Source organism: Chaetura pelagica, unplaced genomic scaffold (assembly GCF_000747805.2).
Source record: "Chaetura pelagica isolate M959 unplaced genomic scaffold, ChaPel_1.0 scaffold24, whole genome shotgun sequence".
In the NCBI taxonomy this organism is placed as follows: Eukaryota; Metazoa; Chordata; class Aves; order Apodiformes; family Apodidae; genus Chaetura; species Chaetura pelagica.
The window spans coordinates 4,265,570-4,291,458 of NW_009953077.1; the positions used below are offsets into that span (position 1 = coordinate 4,265,570).

General features: G+C 42.2%; 1 protein-coding gene across 2 annotated transcripts in view; it reads right to left on the bottom strand.

Moving 5' to 3' along the window:
- The window catches only part of RAD54L2 (RAD54-like 2 (S. cerevisiae)), a 40,749-nt gene extending 24,528 nt beyond the window's left edge, over positions 1–16,221 (bottom strand). The window contains exon 1 of one of the 2 annotated variants that reach the window (XM_009996924.1): positions 16,071–16,221. In XM_009996924.1, the coding sequence (XP_009995226.1) occupies positions 16,071–16,221 (151 nt within the window). The remainder of the gene's footprint in view (positions 1–16,070) is intronic. The other variant, XM_009996925.1, reaches the window with a different exon arrangement.
- Between the last annotated feature and the right edge of the window lie 9,668 nt (positions 16,222–25,889).

Below are 25,889 nucleotides of genomic sequence, written 5' to 3' on the forward strand. Positions count from 1 at the left end.
TGAAGCTGCTATCGGGGCAGCTAATTACCAACGAGACTTTGTTCTTCTCGAAAAATAATCAGGCTCAGTGTTCAGCGGCAGGACGCCCCTCCCCGCCTCGACTCTTTAACAAAGCCCTAATTATATAAGCATTATATAACCCGGCACACCTGCCCCCCCGCGCTCCCCACACAGGGCCCAGCCCTCTCCAGCCACCCACTCCTGACAACATGAGAGACAGCATCAGCCTTTCGTCTACACCCCTGGCTTCCTGAGTGCACGGGGTACTCCTGTGCTTGTCTGGGTGCCCCTCATGAATGTCCTCTCCTCTTGGGGGGCTCCCAGGCCTGGCGTTGCTGAGCCCAGCCAAGAGGGCAGCCACACCACCCACCTCAGGCAGTGGGACCCACAGCCCCCAGCCCCTCGCTGCCTCCTGTCCCCACTCAACTCCAGCAAAATGCAGCCTGCTGATCCCAGGAATGATGGATTTCCATCATCGCCCTTGCCCTGGCTCCACTGCTGGTGTCCTGCTGAGTCACAACCTCGGCGCTGTGAGACACAAAGGCATCTTCTGGGCTGAGCCTGCCCAGCCCCAGAGCTTGCTGGCTCCCAGAGGAAGCTTCCCTCGCCTGTCAAATGGCACGTACATGAGCTGAAAATTAGATAGAAAAATGAATACAAACCAGTCTTACCACCTCAGGTTTGTCGTTCATACTTGTCACTGTAACCAGACACAGCAGCTGTCATATTGGTATAACTAACAGCACTGCTTGAAGTTTGAGCAATGCATTTTTCATTTCTTGAGGTATCTGTAAAGCCATCAGTCACTGCGGGTTCAAGACATCTACAAGCAACCTGCAGGCTGTCAGTGAGGGATGGAAGGCTGCCTCCATCCCCAGCACAGGACCAGAGGACACAGACATGAAACCAGCTCTGAAGAAAACACCACCAGCACAGGCTTTGTGGGCCAGAGCACAAAGAGGGAGCCAGGCCAGGAACACAAAAAAGCCAAACCCATCTTCATACTCATTCTTGGGCAGAAAGTAATCCCCAATCAATGGAAAACTTTAAAAGAGAAATTATAAGGCAGCACTGCCCTTCTTTTTTTCTTTCAGAGGTCATTCAGCATATCAGTTACTGACACGGTTATGCTACAGAATAAAACTGCTTTTCTGGCCTGAGGGAATCCTTCAGGAGCAAAAGGCAGCAGCACTAAAGGGCAGGAGCAAGGAAGACACCACCCAGAAACCAAAGGGAAAGGAAGCAGCCACGAAGCCCAGAGAGGCAAACTGAAACATCAAACAGCCAACTTTGGTGACAGACACTATATCTTCTAGCCCTGGGATTATGCAAGCAGAACCAGGCTCTGAATACCCGAGAGCTCTTGTTCTGGCCGGGCCTCAATGCTGAGACACAGGTTACATAAACACCCGAGAGCACTTATATAACAATTGTATGGCCCAGCTGGCAGCCCTGGCACCCTGTGACACCACAGGTGGCTGCTGCGGCCAGTCCCGCACCCGGGCACCTGCACCCAGCCCCCTTGACCTCGCACAAGCCCCTGAAACGCAGCCCAGGTGGGGCACCCCTCAGGTTGTCCTCCCTCTTGTGAGGACCGTGAAAGAGGGGCTGATGGTTATTCCAGAGCACCAGGCAATCTCGTGTCTGTTTCCAGATCTGATGTGCTCTAAGGAGGGCTGTGAAATTTCAAATCAAACGTTTCCATAGGGCTTTGAGATGGCAAGAGCTAGAGAAATACAGAATGCTGCTACTTAGTATCCTTCTGCTAGGTATACAACCAAAATAACTTTTCCCAATTTAAGTCCTCAAACCTAAAATGTAAACTGCCTCCTCCTCACAAGCACAGTCTCCCCTCCCCACCTCCCCTCAAGACAGGGAAAGAAAGCCAGGAAAGTCACCCATTAAGGCAGCAAGTGGAGCAGGGATGGGTTACATTTGTCCTTTAGCCGGGGGTGTGTGTGTGAGAGCAATCGAGTTACATAAAACTACAGCACCAGAGTCAGGAAGTGTTTCAGGCTTCAGTGCTGGAAAGTTTTCAACAAGCTGCGCACGGGAGGAAACTGAAACCTCCCCTTTCTGCTTATCCCAGTTAACTAGTAACCCAGAATATAGCTTTGCCAGCCAGATTACAAAAAATACCGTAGGGATCTAAACCACAAGTAATCAGATTTAACTGTCAGACCTTACTTATTTTCACAACAGTTCAAAACTTAAAAAAGAAAAAAATCTGGTCTGTTCTATTAAGGTGGATAAATACAGACTTAGGTAACAAAGACAAATTTCCCCTCCCAGCTTGAGAAAACAGATGCATATGGGGGCTTGACATGCTCCCAGCATGGTGAATCCAGCTGGCTGCTACTGTGACTCTTCTAGTGATAAATTTCAGGGACTAAGAAAAGAGGACGAGTAGGGGAACAAGCATTCTGCATTATGCAATGCTTACATAAGCATTAGTTTACACTAGGTAGCTGGGACTTGTGGTATTAGCTTTATACCAGGATACCCTCAGAGCAATGAGAAATAATAAAGAAGGGATTATTGCTGCCACACGCTTCCAAGGCCACCAAAATGGCAAACAAACAATGAGCACAAGCTGAAGTTTAATCTCTGCCCCAAGCCCTCACTAGAGCTTCTTTCAGGACCTGTTAAATGGGAGGGGGAGAAGACATCTGACACTAGCTCCTAATTTAAAAGAGCAGCATGGGAAATAATCCCAGTGTAAAGCATCCTTCAGCATCTGAGTGCTCCTTTGTTGTTGCTCATGGTGGCAATGGTACAAGAAAGGAGAGGTTTCAAAATTATAATACCTGGCATTTGCACTCTAGTTCAGTCTCAAAGGAGTTCACAACCATGGCACAGTCCTCACATTAACCTGCAAAACACCCTCATGTCCACCTTGCAGAGGAGGAAACTGAAGCAAAGAAATTAGGTACATATCTGTGCAGAGCAACTCCCAAACTGTTGGGCCTCCCTGTCCTATCCTCTGACCAACAGGTTGTCTTTCCTTTTCTGAAGTATAATTTCTTACTTTGAAAAACAAAACACAGTTGTGGATTTGTTTTTAGAACTGTAACAAAGCACAGAACTCCAGCTGCATTCCCTTTCTCTGCTTCAGTCTCTAAAGTGATTTCAGAGGAATTTTTAAGGACTCTATTTAATGAGGGAGTCATCACTTGGGAGAAAAATGCAAATTGTTGAGTTCGAGCCTGTGTGCCACCACATTCCACTGGCACTTCTCCCATCAAGTGCAGCCAGAAGAGTGCCCAAGAGCAGTGGAGAAAGCTAATAAGACCAAGATGAAACACCATCACTCAAACAACAATCTCTTTCTAGATTTTCTTTTAAAAATATTGGTGATACTTTGTGTGCTGTTAAAGGAGTTTGACAAAGGGCTGCAAAGTTGTCCATGGCAATCAAACTCATACAAAAATTGAAGCCACAATGTCACAAGGACACCTCCATCCCAGATACCTAACACTTCAACAGCTCAGCTCATTACAGCCTGGAAAAGACAAGCACTGGTTACTTCATAAAGCTGCTAAAACTAAACTACCTCTATGGCTAAAAAAAAAATTAAAATAAAAGCATATGTGTATATGGGGAGAAGACATAGCTCTTTTTTAATAAGAGGCATTTTTCTTGCAGGGCAATAGCCTCTTTTCAAATGGGGCATAGGTAGTGTACTGCAACAAACCTCGATTTATTAGTTGGTGGATGCTGCCATAAAAATAATTAAAATGCTCTCTAATGTTCCAGAAACATTTATAAAATACTAAAGAGATAGTGCAGTGCTGCATATACACCCACTTGCTACTTTGAACACCCTAAAGAAGTGTTCTGGCACATGTAAGCCAGAGGAAAACAAATACTGACCAGTAATGGAAACACAAGGGAAGAGAGGAACACGATGTGTCAGTTCTGACCCAGGCTCTCTCTGTGACCACGTGCAGTTTTATAATCCTCTCTGGGAGCAACAAGGCTATGGAGAAGTGGAACAAGGACCCTCCTGGATCCACCAGCCAGAACACAACCATGTTAGATCACTTAAAAATGCTTTCTCAAATAGACAATTTCCCCCTGGTAGAGCAGGCTCTGATAAACCTTGACCCAGACTTTACAACTTGATGAGCAATGCTGTACAAGGAGGAGTTAATTGGTACTCTTGCTTTCTTACATTTGTACAAATGATCCTCAAAATTACCTTTCCATTCCAAACTTTTGGAAGGCTTCTAACTTTGCATTCTCCCTCCATCTATGCCCTACAGTCTAACTTAAAAGAGCATCTTCCCCTCCTCTGTCTTCTCTTTTTATATCTATTATCTAGACTGAGTTACATAAGCCATTTGTATCACCCAGATTCCTCATTTATCCAAACTCATTTTGCATTGCAATTCCTTCCTCTTCTCAGTTCACACTCTCCTAGAATTAGCTTTTGTCCTGTCACCACAACCAGAGAACTAAGAAAGCAAGAAAAGACAGATTTTCTTTTTTGCTAGAATCCACCCCTCCCACTAATGGATAACAAACACTTCATGGCTCAGTTCCAGAAAAACTCCTCACAAAAACCACACTGCACTGAACTCCTATCATAAACCAGGAACCCAGGGCTGGAACTCCTGGGGACCATTTTTCACCATCCTATTACCTTCAGAGCATGAACTTCAGAGGTTATCTGCCACATGAACAAGATGGAAGAATCTTAGCTTTTCCAAGTGTTTCACCTCAAAGTAACAAGTTAAATTACAAATTTTAAAAGTTCTTCAAATCTGAACAAAGTTGATCCTGCAACACACAATGCCCTCCCACCAGCAACCAAACTAAGCAGTAACCATTCCAAAACTGTAAACCAGTGTTAGGGTTTCACCAGCCTCTTCCATTTGATGGTGCAGGGGGGGAAAGAGAGACGGAAAAGAGCCAAGTAGCTCTTAAGTCTATCAGGCACAATTTAGGGGATCCGGAGCAAGCACCAACAGCTCTGCCTGGTGCCCCAACTGCTGCCTGCTCAGCAAGTCACCAAATATTTCACTGACAAAAGAAGCTTTCAAAACTTTTATCAAGTAGAACATTGGGGGAAAGCATACACAAAAAGTTGAAGGAGGTAGGGAAGAGGACACTGGATATGAAGTCATACTGATATTAACCACTGCCTCCTCTCGTGCTGAAAATTACTTTTGCAGCATTACAATGTAACAGGTGAAACAGTAACAGCCAGACCCAGGATGTCATAGCACCCAAGTCTTTAGATTTAAATGCACAAAGGAAGAGTGTCTTTCTCATATCCTTTCCATCAGCCACAGCAAAACTCTGAACATTCAAGAATTTCCATCCCTGCCCGGTAGGTAGCAAATTAAAACCTGAGCCCCAGAGAAGAAAGAGTCTCTGTTCCTGATACACTTTGCTAGCCACTGACTAGGGGGTGGGAGAATGGATGGTCTGTAACAGGAAAGCAATAGGGAAACTAAAATAAAGGGGAAAAAAACCCCAACAACACCCTCCCCCAACAACCCCTGTCCTACCTGAAAACTGCTGAGACTCATCCAAGAGTAACATGCTGCCCAGTGCACCGGGGAAAGAGCTCTGCCCACACCTCTGCCCCAATTCTTGTTCAATGGGGCCGTATGTTCTCAGCCCTTCTGCTATTCTTGCCTCAGGGTCTTCAGGACAAACGATTCCAGTGACTCCCGACAACTTATCTCTGCTGGCAGACCAGCAAGCACTAAATCCACTCTCACTGGCTGTTCAGTTCACAAGCGGGAAATGCGTCCTGATAAAAGAGTCCAGGGTACAGCAGGGAAACCTGCACTTAAGGTTTCTGAAAATAACTTTGGTAAATAGCTCCTAGTGCTTGAATCCACCCAGCCAGTGCGGCAGGAATCAGAACACATATATCCTCCCTGCACCCAGCTGAGACGGACCAGGGTCACTGTTATATAACTAGTTAAATATGCCTCGTGTTCAGCCTAAATTAAAATTGTCACTATCTCCTCCCCTGCTCGGAGAGTCAAACAACACAGCCCTGCCTGAGGTAGCTGCTGCTCCACTGGGGACCGATGCCTGGAGCTGTGGCTGCCTGGCTGGCTTGGCTTCCGTACTGTTCTCGATCCGCGGGAGGAACCCCGGTTACGGCTGGGAAAAGAGTTTTAAAAGAGAAGAGCAGGGAGCCCGAGTGGGTGTGTACGGGGGAGGTCTCTCCTCTCGTCTGGAGCAGTGGAGCTGCACGCCGTTCCGATCGGATCCTATTCACTCAGCCTGTGATCCAGTTCAACTAGTGGCAGAGACCAAGACTGAGAATAAAATAAAAATCCTTACATAACCAGCCAGGCTCCGGCGGGGCCCCACGCAAGGGGAATCCCAACAGACAACAGGACAATCATGGCAGGGGGCACCGTGACCCCGCTTCCGAGTTTCACAGGGCAAAAGGAAAAGAGGGGGGAGCGAGTTGGGAAAAGGAGGACAGCCTTTTTGGCTTTGTACACAACCTCAGTATCTGTGATCTTATGGACTATTTGCACGATGCCTGCTAACTTTTAAGGAACTGGGACATCTGAGACTGAAACCTGAGCAGCTGGCTGGGAGCTGGTAACCTGTTTGCACAATAATAGGGAAAAGAGCATCCCCTCCGCTTGAGTTAATCAGCAGCTCCTACAGCACCACTGGTCTGCAGGAGGCTCTCAGTGCAGCGAACGGGCAATGAATGAGATTTCCCAGCTTTTAGGAAAGAACCATTCAGAATTTGCGGAGTGCAAACTTATTCTAAGCAAGTCTTCCCATCATCCAACTTCACCAGAAGGACAGGCACAGGAGAGAATAAGTACAAGAGAGAATAAGTACTTTCAAGTTGTGGCTGAACCCCTAAAGGCTAATCATCATGCTTAGCCTTCTTCAGTGCTACAGAGACTTTTTCCATGCCCAATTCCCTTCACGAGCACAGCCCATGCCAGTAACACACAGCAAACCTGGGCTGATAGACACAATTAAACCAGCTCACTCCCAGCAAGCATTTGCCCCCAGAACAAAGCCAGCTCTTTGCTTGAAACAACTGGCAAGTGAGAGTTGGGAAAACCAGGACAGACACAAGCAGGCTGAAGCAGGCTGTGTCTGAACAGCCCTGGCACAGATCTGCAGGACTCGAGGATGACATGCTGCACTCATAACAGTAAAGGTTGATCTAAAGGTCTGCAAACACAGCCAGGGCACAGCCCTGTCACCCCGTGTGACTCCAGTCATTTTTATTAGATCTTTCATTTGTGAGGGTGGTGAGGCACAGGGAATGGTTGCTACCATCAAAATATCCTCATTGCTTTCAGGTACATCACAACTTTGGAACAGACCCAAGGTGTTATTTTCACAATTGAAGCCATATAAATTTTACCAAAGAAAAGATATACTGTACTAAAATTAAGAGGCTCTGTAACAAGACAGCCTGTCACCTATGTCACAGATATAAACAGCCTGGCTGGTACACAAGGACATACAGTGTTTATCAAGGGGGGAAAGAGAGACAAATATATTAAGAAAAGCACACAGCAGAAAATCTTGCATGAAGCCTTACAAGGATTTTGTAGGTTTGCAATAAATAAACAAACATGACCTCACAGATTTATGAAACTGGGAAGAAAGATTTAAAGACAAGTGTTCGTGTAAATACAACTGGGTAATTTCCAAGGCATGCTTATTGCAGCAATCAAGCATGAGGAAAATGGAAGTTCAATACACTGGGGAAACAGTGTCTTTACACACACACAGAAAAAAAAGAAAAAAAGAAAAAAAAAAAGGGGGGGGGAATTCCCTTCTTCACCTTAGTGTGCAAAACGGAAAGGAAATTGTCTAGCTTTTCTACTCACAACAGCCTGTAGGTGAGGCCATCACAGTTATCCATTATAAATATGTACTCAGAAAGCCAAGAATTAGATCTGCCAGAAACAGTCAGTTTATAAAATGATCTCCTCATGGAAGGTAATCTTGTTATAGATAAGCCCATTTACTGAAGAGCTTTTCTGGGAGGCCAGCCTTGGCAGCAAGGAAGAATGTTCTCCCTCCCCTACAGGGTCTGAAATCTTACCTAGCTGTCATACCTCACCTACCTCATTCTCAAACCACAAGCTCTTTGCAATTGTATGACTGTGTTATACATGAGAAAAGACTTCTCAAGAAACTGTTTTCACTTGAGAGGCTCCCTAGCAAATAAAATAGGAGATTCCCTTGTTTAAAAAAAAAACAAACACTGTCAAGTTCAGATTTTCATAAAATATCAAGATAAAGGCCCATCAGAACATGGTTTTAATTCAACTGGCAAGTTTTTTCAGCAGCAATGTCAGCATCCCCGAGTGCAGCAACTTCATTAGGGTTAAAACTCACACATAAATCAGCCTATAGACACAAGAAGCTTGATCATCAAGTTTTTCAGGGCATTAGTTCCTCTATATAGCAGAGAACATTGGAGAGGGGGAAGGATTAATCAAACCTAAACTCAGGTCAACTAAAGTTTCAACAAAATATCCCAAAACATATCAGAAGTGACTCCTTCCCCATCCCTTCAAGCTGGAGTAATTCCTTCCTCATTCCTACGCCTGTTTTCCACCTTGAACCTGCTTCTCTGAAACCGCTGCTCCCTCTTGCTGAGCTCTGCAGGCCCAGCAGCTCCAGGACTGCTCAGAACTGACCTGATCCAAGCCCACCAAGAACAGCATGGGTGAGACGTGGTGGATCTGTGATGTGCCACCGTGCTCTTGGTCCCTGCAAGTTGGGGTGGCTTCCTTCTCTCCAAGGACAGTTCCACGTGCCTTTCACCCTCATTGCTGCCCTGCAGAATGGAAAAGACCTTCCTTGCCCACCCTTGATTGCTCCACACTGGCTGTGTGGTCTCTTCCCCACCCCTAAAACAGAATCAAACCCATAATAGTATTTGTTGGCAACTAAGTACTCCTGGGCTTTGAGAATCATTTGCTTTCTAAACCAACAGGGCACTGTAAATAAAAAACTCTTTTTGAGCAAGATCTAAACAAACCATGGAAAACAAGAGGCATCTTTGCATTGATTTTAGTGAGCTTTGGACTGAACCGTAAGGCATAAAATTTGATCAATCTGTTTTTTCTCATTTTATTTGTATTCATATACATCTTGATGTACTTTCTTTCCTACACTCATCTAAATCATAACCGGGGGCAGGGGGGAGAAGGTGGGTGGAATTGTACATAATGTAACAAAAATCCAATCACAAAAAACACAGGTAAGTGATGAAAGGCTTTCTGCAAATGCTTTTCAGACTGTCACTGTGGCAAAATATATACTGCTTCACACTTCAGTCCCAGGATTTCAAAGGCTGTTTAAATCTATTGAAGAAAACAATTATCCTTAATTATACAAGATACAATGATTTTAAGTCAAAGGATTGATATAATAGATTCTTACCATCATCATAATGAAGCTAAATCTGTTGAGCTACAATCCCAGTTACACTCAAGAAACCAATTCCTGTCTCCTCCTCTAACTTGCTACACTTCTGCTGCTGAAGATGACACAATGTACTTGTGCACCACAGAAGGGTAATTCTGTAGAACTTTTAATTTCTTTCCAGTTTACATCTAAGTGCAAATTTGACATAAATCAAAAGCTAAGAGTACACAAGTGCTATTTTAAAATTGCTTCTAATAGTTCAAGTATTTAAATATTTTACATAGATTAATATTAGCTACAGGTGTTTTAATTGCAAAATTTGTTTTGACAGAGATTTAAACTAAATATTTCTGTTCACCTAGCCCAAAAAGATTTTATCTTGTAGTTTTCTCCTGTCTCATCCCTATTTGCATATTTGCAAGTGAATATAATGTCTTCTGACTCCTACTGAGAATTTCTTTGAGACTGAGTCAGTGAACTGCATGTTGAAAAAAATGTGAACAAGACATTTTCAACTTCTGTAGCACAAACTACTCTTATTAAAATAAAAAATGGGTATGGCATCAAAAAACTTTGATCCAAACAATGAGCCAGACACTTCTGAAAGCTCATTGTTGCAATTTTCTATAAAGACTAAGCAGGAAATTAAAGCAACAAAGAGAAATGACTATGATGTGATATTGTGTTTTAAAATCAGAGGAATACTTCTACATTAATTAAAACAGCTCCCCCTCCTTCCAACCTGGTTGTTGCTTCTTGGCTACAAATATTATACATGTACAACATATAGCTACATGTACATTTTATTTAACCAGTCATTTAAAACAGAATGATATCAGATAAATTAAAAAAATATTATAAGGACTCCTTGCATAGATTAAGCTCGAATGCAAAACAGAGAAGCGCTTCACCCAGTACATCTGGAAATAAAAAGGGCGCTGCCTAAAATCCAGAGCAGAGGATTTTCACTTTAGCTTCATCACACTCATGGGGCGGCCTTGGCAAAGTCACTTTGCCACTCCTCACCTGTTCAAGAGGGAAAATACCATGTTACAAATTTGCTAATGTGTTTCCTTGTTATTGTATCATGGTTTCAGAAGCTGTAGATGAGGGAGTACAGCATCTACTAACAACTACTAGGTGTGGTACATAGCTCTGGCTGCTTTGTGAAAAGAGAAAAGCAAGTTTTTTGCCAATAAAGCACAACCCCCATAACTTGCAAAGACTATTAGAAAAGCAGGAGGAAACAAGATACTGCCCCTCTCCATGGAAGACCTGGAGCAATCCTTTGCTTAGCTAGTAACTGCTTGCTCAGTGGCCCTGCTCCCCAAGCTTTCATGCTACTCTCACATTTCGCAACTTTGAGAAAAGAAAGCATGTAGCTGAAGGTGAAAAAAATTAATTTTTTAAATAATCCATATCCATATATATAGAAAGTGGAGAGCCATGGACGTGGGCTGTTCCTGAATCGTGGAGAAGGGTTTCTATTTTATATTCCACCATACACAACAGATCAAAGGGAAGGAGAAAGAAAAAAGGAAAAAAAGTGTAGCTGGTTATACCACATCATTGCACGAGTTCAGCCAGCCCCCGTGCCCAATCGGTGGGTCTGAAGGAAGCAGAGCTCTGGCGTCATCACCTCCTTTTAAAGAAGAAAAGCAAGTCACTACTCCGGGTTATATAATGCTCAGACTGTGCCAGACTTCGTGCCACCCTCTCGCAAAGGAAGCTGCTGCCAGAGCCTGCGAGGGGCAGGAGTCACTAACGGTTTCATGCCGAGCTTCCCTCTGTTCAGGATAAGCAGAGGAAACCGGGACAGAGCCAGTACTTTGGCAGGGAGCAGGCAGACAGCCAAAGGCTCAGAGACTGACTTGCTCCATCGTCAGTCTGAAACCCCCTGCGAAGGGGTTTGGGGGGAACAGTGCTCCTCAGGGTCTCATCCTTCCCTCCCACAGCAGCCATCAAGCCACCCCTCACCCTGCTGAGAATAACCTAGTTCAAAGGGCCAGTTAAACTGCTGGAATCAGTCAATAAATCCCCCAAGCTCCAGGAGCCACCCCTCCCACACTCCTCTCCAACCTGTTGCCTTCTTCTATTCCCCCCAGAATTATGGGCAAGGAGCCTGTAGAAAAGGGAATTCTACCTGCCTCTATCACCCTCCAACAACCAAAACTGCCCCAACACAATCAAAATGCCCAGCAAGGCAATCTGCATCTTTGGGTTCGGCAGAAAAGGAGCTAACAAAGTGTACTGTACTGGCTGTTCCCAGCAAAGCACCCAAAAGGATTTATTATTTTTTTATTGTCACCATTTAGTGAGACCAGTAAAGCCATTTCAGGGGAGCTGAGTGCCTGCCACAGGGTCTGCACAGGCAGCTCCCATACAATGTGCTGGGCAGGTCCAAACCCCTCAGACTGCAGACAGAAACACCATTTGTTCTGAAAGACAGACTGTACTACAAGGAAACTGCCAGAATAAAAATAATGGGTAAAATATGAAGCCGTCTGTAACTACGCAAAGCTCCCAGAGAAATCAGTGGGGGTTTTTGCTTAAATGAGAGTCAAACCTTCCCTGCAACTTCACTGTAACCTTTCTACATTACTCAGTAACTTGGATTGCTACAAACACTAGTATCCAGTCCCTTTTTACCTCTGATACTAACAATAACTTTTGTATCTTAATTCAGCTGCCATGTGGAAACAGAAGACAGCCAGCTCCACACCCTCTGGGTCTTAGGGAACACAAATCTCCAATGTAAGATTTGCAGAGGCGGAGAGTGGATGCTTAACAGACACAAGCAACTTCTGAGATGCTCTTGTCCCTTTCAGGAAATGAGAACACAATTAAAATCCCTCAACTTCTTAGTTATAGCAAGCCACCTGAGAAATGCATCCAAGGTCTGCAGTAAGATGTACATTTGCTGACTGAGTTTTCAACAAGCTGACTTGAAGTTAAGCCTCACGGTTGGACCTAGATGATAAAGCATATTTAAACACTCTGATCCACCAGGATAATTTTCTAAGGTAATGCAGTTTCCCATAGCATTTTGATACAGTTTAAACATATGCCAATATGCAGGATATTGACAAGTAAATTCTTCGACATATAGCAATTATTTTTGTACCTCTGTGATACCAAACATGCCATCATCCCTGCACACAATTATTGGCTTGGAAGACAGTCTGCAAAAAGTCACTAAAAACATTAAAATCTACCTAGTGAGAGGTAGATGGATTAGCTTCACAGGCTTACAAAGCTCAGGGCCCAAATGCAGAGGCAAAAAAGTTCCTGTAGAGAAGAGGTCTGCTCTTCTAGCAGAGGATATGCCCTTCTAGCTTCCTTAGACTGACGGACTCTAGAGGGAGCTGCATCCAGTGAAAAGTAACCAAACAAAAGAAGCAAGATAGGAAAGGGCAAAATGGAAAGATGACAACCACCACTCTTCCCTTCCCCCTAAGAAATCCACTTTTCCTCCAGTACTCACCACTCTGCCATGCATAGGCAGAATAGAGAGGAGTTTGAAATTAAAGGAACCCTCCTACTTGTCTCCAATCCTTTTCTGGATTTCAGGATGTCCTGACTTTTGTTTCCACACCTTTTTCTCTAACTCATCCACTTTCAATCCACAAAAAGAGCCTCGTCTCTACTCCAAGCTTACTCCAACAGGACTGTGCCTTTCCTCAGCCCTGCCACCAGCCTTGGCTAAACAACAAGGACAAGAGATCGAAGCAACCAGTCTGAGGCAGAAAGCTGTGTCAGTATGTAAGCTGTGTGGTTACTGACTCCCACTCACTCAGAGCTATTCAGAAAACTACCCTTCTGTGTTCTTTTTTTTTCTTGAGGGCAGAGGAAAAAGGTTGAAGAGCTGCTTTTATCAAGACTGAAAGTTAGTACCATAAAAGGTACTAAAGTGAACTTCAGAACACCTGTAGGAGAGTTTATACAAATGCAAACAAAACTTCAGCTTCTCAGAGCAGAAATGAGAAAAACTGCACCACAACTGAAGATAGCACTCTTAACTACAGAATGTAAAAGAACTCAAAGAAAATTCTGAAGCTGGAACTACCACAAGTGTTAATTCCACACACAGCCTGTATCAAAAAGACAAAAACAGGTTAAATGCACAAAACACAAGTCACTGCTAAGTCTGAGACCAGACTATCCACCATCAGCAGGTGTGGATAACATCACAATAACCCTGGAAGGTTCATAAGTAATCTGAGTCACCAGCAACCACAGAAAGCCTATGTTCCCAAAACAAAGCCACTATTTTGCAAGCAAGCAATAAAAATACTAGTTTTATAATTGTTTTAATCACTGTTATTTAAAACAAATAATCTATTTCAGTTTGGAGAAAATGTATATGCAGCCTGTCACCCTTCCCATGAAATAACTAAAAGATTAATAATTTTTCTAAATCTTGTTGTGCTAGAAATAAGCAAGAGCCCCTCTACAAAGGTAGGATACCTCCAGGATCCTCAGTGGAACATCTACAGAACAACCACAATACCATAAGGGAAGGAGAACAGCACAGTTGGGAACAGAACAAACTTCTAACAGAAATTATTACAATTAAGCTTTATAAAGCCCCATAGTATAAACATTAGAGCACACACTTCCCTCCTGTGAGTAACAGCAACTGTCTGTTCCTAAGAGGATTTTTAAAAATGAGGGTCATCTACAAAGAGACAGGACTATAAACATCAGAATGGCAAAATAAAATGATCTCCATAAATCTAAAGTTAGCCATATTTCACAGGCCAAATAGCAGGAGAGTGGTTTTATATTAGATCTCAGATAAAACAGATGTCAAATGACACTTCTGAGGCAATATGTAGCTATAAAGACACACCAGGAAAAGCAGAGTGGACACCTCCATAGAAAACAACATCCAGGTGAACACACAGGATGCATCCTGATATTCTGGCAGACAGAATTAAAGCTGAAACAATCTGAAGCCTCAGGGGCAATCTAGCTTTGCTCAGATTGTGTACGAGTTTTTCCTGTACCTAATGAACAGCCATAAACCTGTTTTATGTTAGCTATACGCAAATTTTCCTTTTACTCTGCCTCATTATTTCCTACATTCACTAAAACTTATTTGTAATTAGTCACTAAAGAAATACAAAGCATAAACATGTTTATAGTGTTTTCATATGAAAAGAAGCAGCTGTCATTTACGGTTAGCAATGTTCTGGTATCCCTACATTAACTTTGTTTGCTTTGGAAAGAATAATCCTGACAAAAGACAAGTATACAGCCACAATAATTCAGATGTAGATGATAACATACATATGGTCTATGATAAAATAACCATAGGGAATGACCCATTTGGACATGACACTCAGACATTCTTCTCTGTTAATAAAAAATTATCTATAACATCATGCTTTCTACTTCTCTGCTGGGTGCAGGTCCCTGTGGACAAAGAGACAAGGTCATCACCAGTCTCTTTGAGACAAAGTAATCTGTGGCCCTGTAACTCCGTTTCCCAGGAATTCCATTGTTTCTTACCTGAACTGACACTTCTATTTCTGCCATTCTTTCATTAGAAAAAGTCATCACATTAATAAAATTCATCTGTATAAACAATTTACAAGCATTTTAAATCCAAACAGCATATTCAAGTAGCACGTGGCTGAAAGAATATAAAAAACTGCAAATCAAACAACACTTGAGGACAACAATGTATATGAAACCAAAAACACTTTAGTAACTATAAGAGAGAAGCATCTGTCTTTAACACATTCTACATTAAGAAAAGGAAACTATTTTTAGTAGGTTGAAGTAAGTGCATTCAAAAATCTGCACACCCTTGGAAATATTTTTAAATCACAATCTTAAAGGAAGCAAATACAGCATCCCCTTAGTCTTGAGCTGTAGTTTTATGATACATGGAGTTTGGTGGCAAATACAGCACCAGGCATTCCCACCTGAGCCACGTACTCCTGTCGATCTGCCCTAGAATATCAGCCCTTCTGCTGGACCAACCACCATATTTCTAGGATCATGCCATGAACCAGAACAGTTACCTAATTTTGCTTAAATGTAACCTGCATAGCACAGGTCCACAAACAGCTATATTGGTCCTAACTGAAGAGGAGAGTGGGACAGCTATAACTAACTAGGTAAGGATAGAAGGTGACAACGTAGTTAGCACTGCCACATTTCATATTGTAAATCAAACAAACAAAAACAAACTCAACCTGTATGCTGTGATAAAAGATCATTTTCCAGTTGTTAAAGATAATTATTGCAAGTAAGCAATAATTGACCATAGCATCCACTAAACTGTTTACCTGTGGGCAAGCTAGTGATGTTAATCTATTTAATTTCACTGGATCCTTTTAATAATACAAGTAATTATAAATGGATTTATTTCCTTCTTTATATAATTGCTTCCCCAGAATCCACAGCTATTTAAAAAATTCTATCCTCCTTATAGTTTATGCTTGTGGCTTGTTTTTTGATGGAAATTTTTTTTGGCCAGGAGTCCAAACTTAACCTACATTAAAACCCTATTTAAGCTAAACACCCACAAAAGCACTTCTACCTACCAAGCGCTGGACAAATCCTAACCCTTCTGCTATCTACCAAGGTGTCACTCACCAAAATTAGTAACACTAGTTTTATATAACAAATGTATGCAGAGATTCACCACCCCATTCACTTACCACTTTCATCAAGTAAGTCCTCCTCGTCATCCCCATCATTGTCCTCCTCCATCGCCTCCTCCTCATCTTCCTCCTCCTCCTCTTCCATATCCTCCTGCTCCAAGTCCGGGTCCAGGTCCGGATCACTCCCTGAGATTGACTCGTCTGACATGATTCCCAGTGGTGCTCCTTGTGCATTACCTGCTCATATTCTACCGTGAGGCAGCCCTACAAGAAAAGAGGCATATAATGAGCCTGGTAATTCCCAACCTTTGAGCCTCCAGGCTCAAAATCATAGCAGGATTACTGCATATAAAAACGGAAATCTGACGTCAGTCTTTTAAATAACAGTAATATCAGACTGTGAACAAAATCCTGTGAAGAAAATGGATGTCATAAGCAATGCATCATTATGATGCAGGCCCAGCACTGTACATGCATTATCGGAACCAATATATTAACTAATTACTAAAAAAACCCACTTTAGTATCAGAACCAATATATATTAACTAATCAGTAAAAAAATCATCTCTTTCTTGGTATCCCTGACATGTACACAGCAGAAAGGCTCCTAAAATCAGTATCTGATAATACAAAAAACAAAAATACATACATTATATGAACAATTCCAGAACACTACTGTCCAAACATGAAGTACCAACGAAGGATCAGTCTTAGAATCCCACATGGATACCTGCTACCCTGGCCCTGAGCACTGCAAACACCATTGCAGTGGTCGCAAGTCGCAGACAGAAACCACCCTCCTGGCTCAGCTGTACCTGCTGCCAAGGTCACCCAGCTACTCATCACAGACTGTCTGAAGTCTCTGTTCCAACCAACAGAGCAGAGACAGCATCGCCTTAATGACGGTACAGACAGAAGACAACGAAGATCCAGTTTTTAAAGGTTGAATGTCCCTTTGTAAAGCGGGGTAAGAAGAAAAGCAAACATGAAGGATGGATCAGAGAGATTTGCATTTCCTTCCTCTAAAGGCAAGACCAGAGCTGCCTGTGCATAATTCCTCTGTTACGCCAACTCCAGTGCATCACAGCAGAAACCATGGTACCAAACAACAATGAACCCTAAAGAGAGGGCCAGGGCAATCACCAAGACACAAGTTTATCTGTTCAGATTATGCACTACCACTTCTGGGCAGCGATGTCTATCTGGGCTTGCTACTTCCATCTGCAAAGGATTCTCATAAGGGAGCTATGTAAGATGGCTGAAAAGAAACAAACACACAAAACAAGAAAGGAACATAAATAAGCCACCTTGGTCTCAAGGAACATAAAGCAAAAGATGTGTTTAAAAATCAGGCATCAGAAGAATTACTATCCATACATTCCCCAGAAAGCTTTAAATAAAAAAGGAAATATTTCCTCAATATTCATTTTCCACTGCCCCCTACATACACCACATTCTCAGTGTACACTATAAAATGTTTGAGAACTTATTAGTCATTAAAAAGAACTCCAGACATTTCTAAGCAGATAAAGCAGCATCATATCTACAAACTCTTCAAGAAACAGAAACATTTTATTTTCAGCTCTGTTTCAGCAGTAATATAGGAATTCAGAAACTTAAAGGTTAAAGACACAGCTTGACACTCCTGTGGCAGGGCTGTCAAGTATGCTGAATTATTCTAGCTGAAGTCATCAATTCCTGCTTTGCCTCTCTCAGCTCCTCAATAACATTTAAGTGTCTAAAAGAAAAGAAACACAAGAGAGGAAAGGGACCTGCAAAGATTGGGACTGGAATAGGAAGCATTTCACTGCTAGGTCCCAGGAGCACTTCACCACCAGGCAGAGACAACTGAAGTCCCTACACTATTACATGTGTCACACAAAGTAAGTTGGCTTAGTCAAGCAGATTGCCTGCTGCAATATGGTGACCCCCAGCACCACAGGGTCTGGCCCTGCTCACTGGCATCCCGTGACTTCAGCCATGGACTGCAGACCCAAAGCAGCCCATTATCAGAAGTTCTTCCTGACAAACACTGTGCTAAAGTCTATGTGTACTTCAAAACGGCAGCTTACTTTTCCTTTTAAATAGAAACAAAGTTCCCTTCCAGCTGAAAGTCAGCCCTAAGGAAAACAAACTGTTTTATTCTTTCCAGGTTGTACCCAAACCTCTAACTGAAAAGCTGCTTGTGTTCACTTACATTTCAGAAGGAGATGGTCATTAGTGTTACCTTTGGTGGATCTCCCCATAGGTCACTTCAGATTTCAAGGGGATTTATTTATTCCCATGTTGTCCACACTGTGCTAGAAAGCACCTCACGTGCTATCTGCGAGAAACTGCATCAACAGAAGTGTATGTTAAAACGTCCATATTTTGCTATTCCAGCACAATAAGCACTAAGTGAAAAAACCCAAAACACCACCAGCAACAGAAAAAAGAAATACAAACACTATTGAAATGGCAGGAATTAATTCTCATCTGCAAACAGGAAAAGCAGAAGTGCTGTAATGCCACTGAACCCTCCAGGTCAAAGAACGACAGATGATACAGTTTCTCGCATCACTGTCCTCCTCTGTATCATTGCTCATGTTTCACTGTTTGTTGCAAACCCTTAAAAAAAACCAACCCTAACACCAAAAAACACTTTCTGAAAATTGTTTAAAGGAAAATATATGGTCTGTGTACTTCTATAAATAAAATCAAACCCAGTGGAGAACAGCTATCTCTCAGGCTGGAGTACAAAAGGGCTCTAATCTAAGCTTTATTTTTGTTGAGCAGTAAGTACACGCTCTTTAAAAGCCAACTCTTGACACCCGCTCAGCAGCCTCAGCCATATGCGGGAGAGTTAAACAGAAGCTTTCAAACAGACTTAATTAAATCTTGCAGAAGCTGGGTGAAACAAAGATGGTTGACTCCTCTGTGCTTACTGTCCTGCTGCTTGCTATCTGTTTTCCCACCTCCCATCCTCCTCCTCAGCCTTGGTCCAGGGAGGGCTCCCACCCTGCCTGGTGGCACCATGAGCAGGCAGCAGGGACACGGCAGGTAGGCATTACACAGCCACAGGGCTGCCCTCGTTTCTCACACTGATCTGACCCAGTTTGGAGCCTTCCACCAAGGGGAATTACACAACAGGGCCAGACTGCACCTGCCACTACTGTTCGATGGCTGAGGTAGTCCAACCTGCCCCATTCTCTTGCCTCCGCACACCAGGTGCACCGTGCTCTACACGTAATCGCTGCAGGAAGGGCACTCTGTGGGAGATAAACAGATTACCTTCAACTACGTAAAGGTACCATGTGTCTGGACTTCCCAGCTGTCCCACGAGGCTCCTGCCCTGCTGCAAAAAGGGGATCTGCCAGAAGGAGGGTCACCAACAAACAACACCACAGCTTCCAACGCAAAGCCAGAAGTTCCTGCAGCACCCAGGTCAGTAACTACTAAGTCATGAGGCCACTGAGAAAACGGAGTGGAGCATTTGGTGAAAACACTTGGAAAATTCCTCTTGCTTACTCAAGGAGCAGAAAAGAGTTATCATGTTTATCCTACTCAGGAAGTTTAATTCTGCAATCATCTGCACATCAAATTAACATCCAAGACAGCCTCTCTCATGTATTATGTCCTGTCTTTCAACAATGATAAAAACAGTTCAGAAGTTTTTTGGGCTTTGCTTTTTTAAGGTAGAACATTACAGATAGTAAGTAAATGCCATGTGGTGGTGACTGCCTCCTCCTCAGCCTGTACAGAAAGGAGGCCCAGTTCTGGGCTAGGAAACTTCAAGGATTCACAGAATTGGACACATTTCTGTTGTCCTCATGTTTTTCACTCTGCAAAGGTTTAAAATAACCATTTCTTCTTCCACATGAAATTGAGAGACAAATGTGAAAGCAAACTTTTTCATATTTTAAGTGATAGTTTTTCACCACAGGGTCATGCATGCCACGAGCCAAACTATTAAATGAAACAGCAAACATAATGGGCTCTGGTGACTTGTCCATTTCTGGACAACATCATGACTTCCACAAAATTACACATTACTTAACTCAAATTCAAACAACTAAAAAGGAAGGATGCAGGACACAGCAGACTGGAGTCCTTCCCCTCCTGAGCAAGGAGGATCAGGACTCCCCTGTACCTCCAGGAAGCCAGAGAAGCCAGCATGGCTTTACAGAAGCTCTTTGCCTGCTATGACACACGTGATTGAGGCACAGGACATGCTCATTCCCAGTACACACCCATCCCATACAAATCCCTTCAGAAAGGGCAGGTTTAACACTAATGCTACTATAGGGCTGAATAGTAAAGAGGATTCCATCACCTCCCCAGCCTCCAGCCAAGCCCAATATCTGGGACTCATCAAGATTTGTCCCTTAAAGCCTGTTTTGTAACCAAGACTTCACACTGGTCCTTGTGGTGCCTGGCCATAGAAACAGGATCAGTTATGCTGGCAAATCACAAGAGGATTTGCACAGACAGTTTAGTAAAACCAGGTATGTCAAAGTCAGTGCTGCATAACACTCTTCAGTTCCTGCACTACAGCCATGTTTTATAGTCATAATAATTTCCTTTCTCTTTTTTTTCTTGTTTGGCTGAAAAACAGCAGAATGGTTGGTTTGGGCCACAAGATTTCTCTTACACACTTAGCTCACACACCAACACTTCAAACTGGAGGTGTATGAATGCCACTGCTGGCTCCCTGGGACAAATCTCATCTTTTTGCTAGATCACATGCCAGCTAGCTTTGGTATCCTATAGGTAGCCTTCAGTAACACATGGAAAATCATTATAAAACATACAGATGGATCTCTAAAGAAGTCATGAGCTTAAGATTCTTTGTAAAATAACAAAAAACATCTTTAAGTAGTAACTTGCAATGTTATTGTAAGATAACAGAGAATACTTCTCCATTCAATTTTAAAATCTAATAAGAAATAAAACTGATACCAGTGGGTTTGGACAGATTGATTCTAACAAACATGAGAACTTCTCTAATTTACGTTAAGTAATATATTAACATCTGTATTTCACATTATCCTGTAAAAAACTGGAGGGGCAGAAATTAAAAGCGTAAGTATTTTGTCAAAAAAAAGCTACCAGTGTTACTGGCCAATTCAGCAGATGTCCTTTATTTTTTTAATAATGCCAACTGAAGTGTTAACTGAAAGATCAACATGAGTTTCTTTCCCCCAGTGATAACTCCCACAAATTGGATTTAAAGCCACCCTTAATTGATTACTTTCTGATTTAAATCCTTTCTTCCTTTGCAGTCTTGGGCTGTTAAGACTGGAGCAATAGTTTTTCAAATGTGACTCATGGATAACTGGTGGCCACACACTGCAAGCTGGGAAGGAAGAAAACAATTGTCCTTCATTTCCTCTTGTTCAAATCACAATAAAACTAAGTGGCATTGATCTTTTCTCTAAGTGATGTGTTTCCTACAGGAATATTAAACAGAAGAAAGGAAAAAGCAGCATCCTGTAAAATCACAAATTGGGGGGCATCTTCTTGTCCTGAACCACCCTTCTGAGGAAGGCAAGTGTGCTTCTCCCCATGCAAACATAAACACAATGGATCTAGTCTCTGCCCACATTTGATGCAACTGTTAAGGAGCCCATTGTGATTTGTGGGGAGCAGGAATCAAGAGAAAGAATAACAGTGGGCATTAAAAAACACTTTGATGTATCAGTTTCTGGAGAGTTGCAGGATCTGCTCTTTTTTTTTCTCTCTAAGTTAACAATCTCCTTCCTAAAAGGCACCACAGTACTAAAACCAGCCTAAAACTGGTCATCCTCTGACAGCAAAAAAAACCCCAAAAGCTGCTGCAAGAGGGGGTGGGAGAAAACAAACAAACAAAAACACCACACCCCTAAAACCAATCCATAAAGAAAGAAAAGGGAGAGCTAATCCTTGCCCTTTGCTGACATGACAGTGCTGGAACATTATATAAGGCCTGGCACCCACCTCCACCCAGACTTCGTAGGGCACAAACTATTTTTGTGTTGGTATATATATGTGTATACAATTATTTGCCTAGACAACATTGCATTGTTTTTAAAAGCACTTTTATTTGATCATATTGAAATAGAAACCGGCTTCTTAAAAATCAACTCTTTCCTTTGAAATCCTAGATACATCCTCACCAGTGAGCTGCCCTACCTAGAAGAGCAGTTTGTTTTGCACTGCTATCTGAAGTAAGAAGCATGTGATCAGTTTTGCCTCCAGTAATTACTGATACTCATCTGGATTAACATCATCACAAATTAACAAATTTTTTGCCTCTTACTTCACAGAATCCCCATTTGTTTTTAGCTCTGGCAACTGCTGTACAAATAGCATTTGCATTCCCTGCATTCCCTGCTAAAGAAAATGTTGGGAAAAGGAAACTTCCCTTCCCTGATCACTATTTCTGCTTACAAAGCAAACAGCATTTCAACATAAAAGACACTTTCAAGTGTGCTTTTACAGGTTTTGTCCCTGGTGCTATAACTGTAGAAAAAAAAATCAGTACCTGTGAGAGGAATAAAATCCCAAGAAAAGATTTCAAATTATGGGGAAGATCCAATAGTGGCATGTCAGCACTCCAAATTATATTAAATGCATTTTTTATAGCAGATTAACTTGAGGCAAATTTGCTCACCCTGCATTGACAATAACTGTACTAAAATGCTAAAGGACAGATATTAAAAGTCAAGTCATGGCAGAGAGGTATACCAAGCCTTCTCTTTGTAAGCACCCAAATTATGTCAAGAGATGAGCCAGTGTCCATGAGCAAGGAAGACCAAGATAATGGAGAGATCTCACTAGGAGCGTAAGCTCTTCTTATACCTAAGTGCCAGAGATGAAGTTATGTAATAAATCAAGAATAAATTATATAAACAGAAGCAGTGGAGCAGAGAGGAGTGAGAAGGCAAAGAGCTAATCCCCTTTAGAGCAAAGATCAATTGCTGTAACTCTGTGAAGACAAGCTATGGCTTTGGTCACTGAGATATGCTAACATTAGAGCTTACCTACTTGAAGAGCATCCCACAGACTGATACGGCTCATAAACAACATTCGCATCTTTCAGAATGAGGAAAACTGCATGTTCTGATGCTGAAAGGCCTAGCTGATCTATACTGTTTTCTCAGTATCACCCTATTCACACACTCTTCTTTCTTTGCCTCCCAGATAAGTACATTTCCACTAGCGGGGAATGATTCACTGCCCCTGACTGTGTCTTTGCTCAGGAAACAAGCTTTCCCATCAGCAGCTATCCAGGACAACCCACCATCCCCTGAGACAGATGCCAGTCACGTTGAACACTGTCATCAATAGGTCACAAAGTAAACACAACTTAATTCTTCCCTTGGTCTACATCTGCACTTGACTACAAAGCATTGCAGAGAACTTGGAGTTTGTTTCCGATGACTCAACCTTCTTCCTCTTCAGAACTGCACTTGAAATATGAGGTTTTGGTTTATGCAGTTTTTTAGAAAAGGGCAGAATTCAACATGGTTTTCTTCCTCTTTATTCCCTACCCCACCTCCAGCAATGATAATTACACTAGCCCTGAGAAAGCATTACTTATGCCACCTACAGTTTACCAGAGAAACTAGAACACAAGCAAAAAAAGGAGAAAACCAAAAAATCCTGAAGTAGGAGGAAATGGAAATAAACAGTTTTAAACTCACATGATATGAAGATGACCCTTAGCATATGTTAGGCTCAAGTTGTCCCAGTCTGTCAAGCAACCAGACATTACACTAATTTTTATTGGATTCCACTGGAGATTAAATAAATCCATTAAAGGATTAAAAACTGTCAGAAACAGGGGTTTCTTTCAGAGTCACTCCCTCCAACAGAATATTCTACTTGCATAGTGCTGGAAAAAACTTATGGTAAGTGCCACTTATAAAGGTCATTTCTCTGTTGATTTTGAGAACAAAGTCACCAAAACTTGTCAATCTTTTCCTTTCCCACTTAAACAGGTTAAATAAAACACTCACACCAATCCTTATCTACCCTGCACAAATACATTTGTTTTGATAACACTTAAGATTAACACTATAGGCAGCTCACATGGAAAGCAACTGGATGAAAAAGCCTCCTGTGGTTTTGTCCTCAGTAATGGAAGCTCCACTTTGGTTGCATTTCGCTGGCTCAAAACCTCCCAATGGTTTGGACAGGCCTGCAAGGAAAAAGAATGCAGCTTACTGCCTCTCACCACACAGCACAAACAATCCAACACACTGTTCAGGGGATAATTTGCATACACACAAAAACCCCACCCCAATTAGAGATAAGAATTATTTCACAAAAGAAACTGAGCTCTGAATCTCATTATATACATATTACATTTTTAGCTTATAAAATCGTGAGTGCATGACCTCTACATACTTGACCTTGTTTTCCAAAGAGCTTTAAAGCAGCACAAAACAAGTTTGCTTAAGGAGATACACAAATACTAACAGAAAGATAATACATCCTGTGGGTCACCATACCCTTTTGGTAAACATACCCAACTGTCCAGTCCCAACATACATTAAACAGAACATTAATTACCCTTACAAACAGGCACAAGTATATCCAGTGCTGGGACAGGAAGGTGCCATTGAAAATAAACAGACTGGCAAATGATTAAAAAACAGTGTATGGTGAATAAGCACCATGACAGTGATCTACAGAAGTAGCTGCTGGCTACTAGACACAACTCTAAAAGAGTAAAAATGTTGCTATCTCCCCCCAGAATGTATAAATTCCTTTAACTTCCATAAATGCTAGCATGTCTTTTGGAGTACTGGTTCTTACTGAGCAGACAACACCGTATAGATACTCATACCCAGGCAGAATCCAAATGTTACGTTTCCAAGATTGAGAAGCAGAATGATACATGGCATTCAGCTGTGATCTTCAAACAACCATAAGCTTTTGGGTACTCTTTCTTTTGAAGTTAAGTGGAAGTTTCAGTCAGCTGCTTTCCCCCAGTGACCACTTTTGCTATCCAAGCCCATTTAGTGTTTGCAAACACCGCTTGGCTAGCAGCTGTACCCAGCAAGCAGGTTCAGAAGGAACTGCAGGGAAGCCAGTTCTTCCAGCATCCTCTTGATGTGTCACCATCCTGAGCAAAGGAGACTCTGCTGGGAGAAGTCAACATCCCTATGCTCAGCTGCTGCTATCCACCAAAATATACCAGGAACAAAACTTCTTGTCCCATCTCTGTTTCTCCTCCTCTTGAATTATTAGTTGGGTTATCAAAGTATTAGCCAAATTATTGAACTATTAGTCTAGAATCAAGGTTGCCAAGTCATCTTACTCAAAATACCCATTTGTCTAATTGTAGGAATTCCTGATCATTTTTTATCTGGGCTGAACTTACAAATTCAAATAGTAACTGTAACTCTTTTTTTTGGTACAACTGATTGGCACAATTAAGCACAGAATCATCATGGTTGGAAAGGACCTCTGAGATCATAGCATTCTTTAACAGAGAAAACTAGTTTCATGGCACTTCCAGAGCAGATTTACCAGCAATGCTGTCATATCTCACTCAATTTCATTCATAGCTCTCTTTCTGTTAGGAATGAAGAAGACCTTCTCACCAGAATAAAAGCATATATACATTGACAACTAGGTTTCACAGTAGCAGCAGAGGCTAACAGCTCTGCATATCATTCTCTTAAAATAAGCACTTCACTAACCAGAAGTACTGATGTAGCTGAAATATAAGATGTCTCCTGTTTTTCCACAAGTTCTATGGTAAGTACAGGAGGAAGGAAAAGGCACCTCTATTTATTTTTAAGGAAGAATCAGAAAAAAACCTGCATGACTAAGCAGATCCTCCATTCCCTTAGTGTTCTCTACTCATTATCTGGATCATATTTCTCTCAAGTAGTTAACTATTGT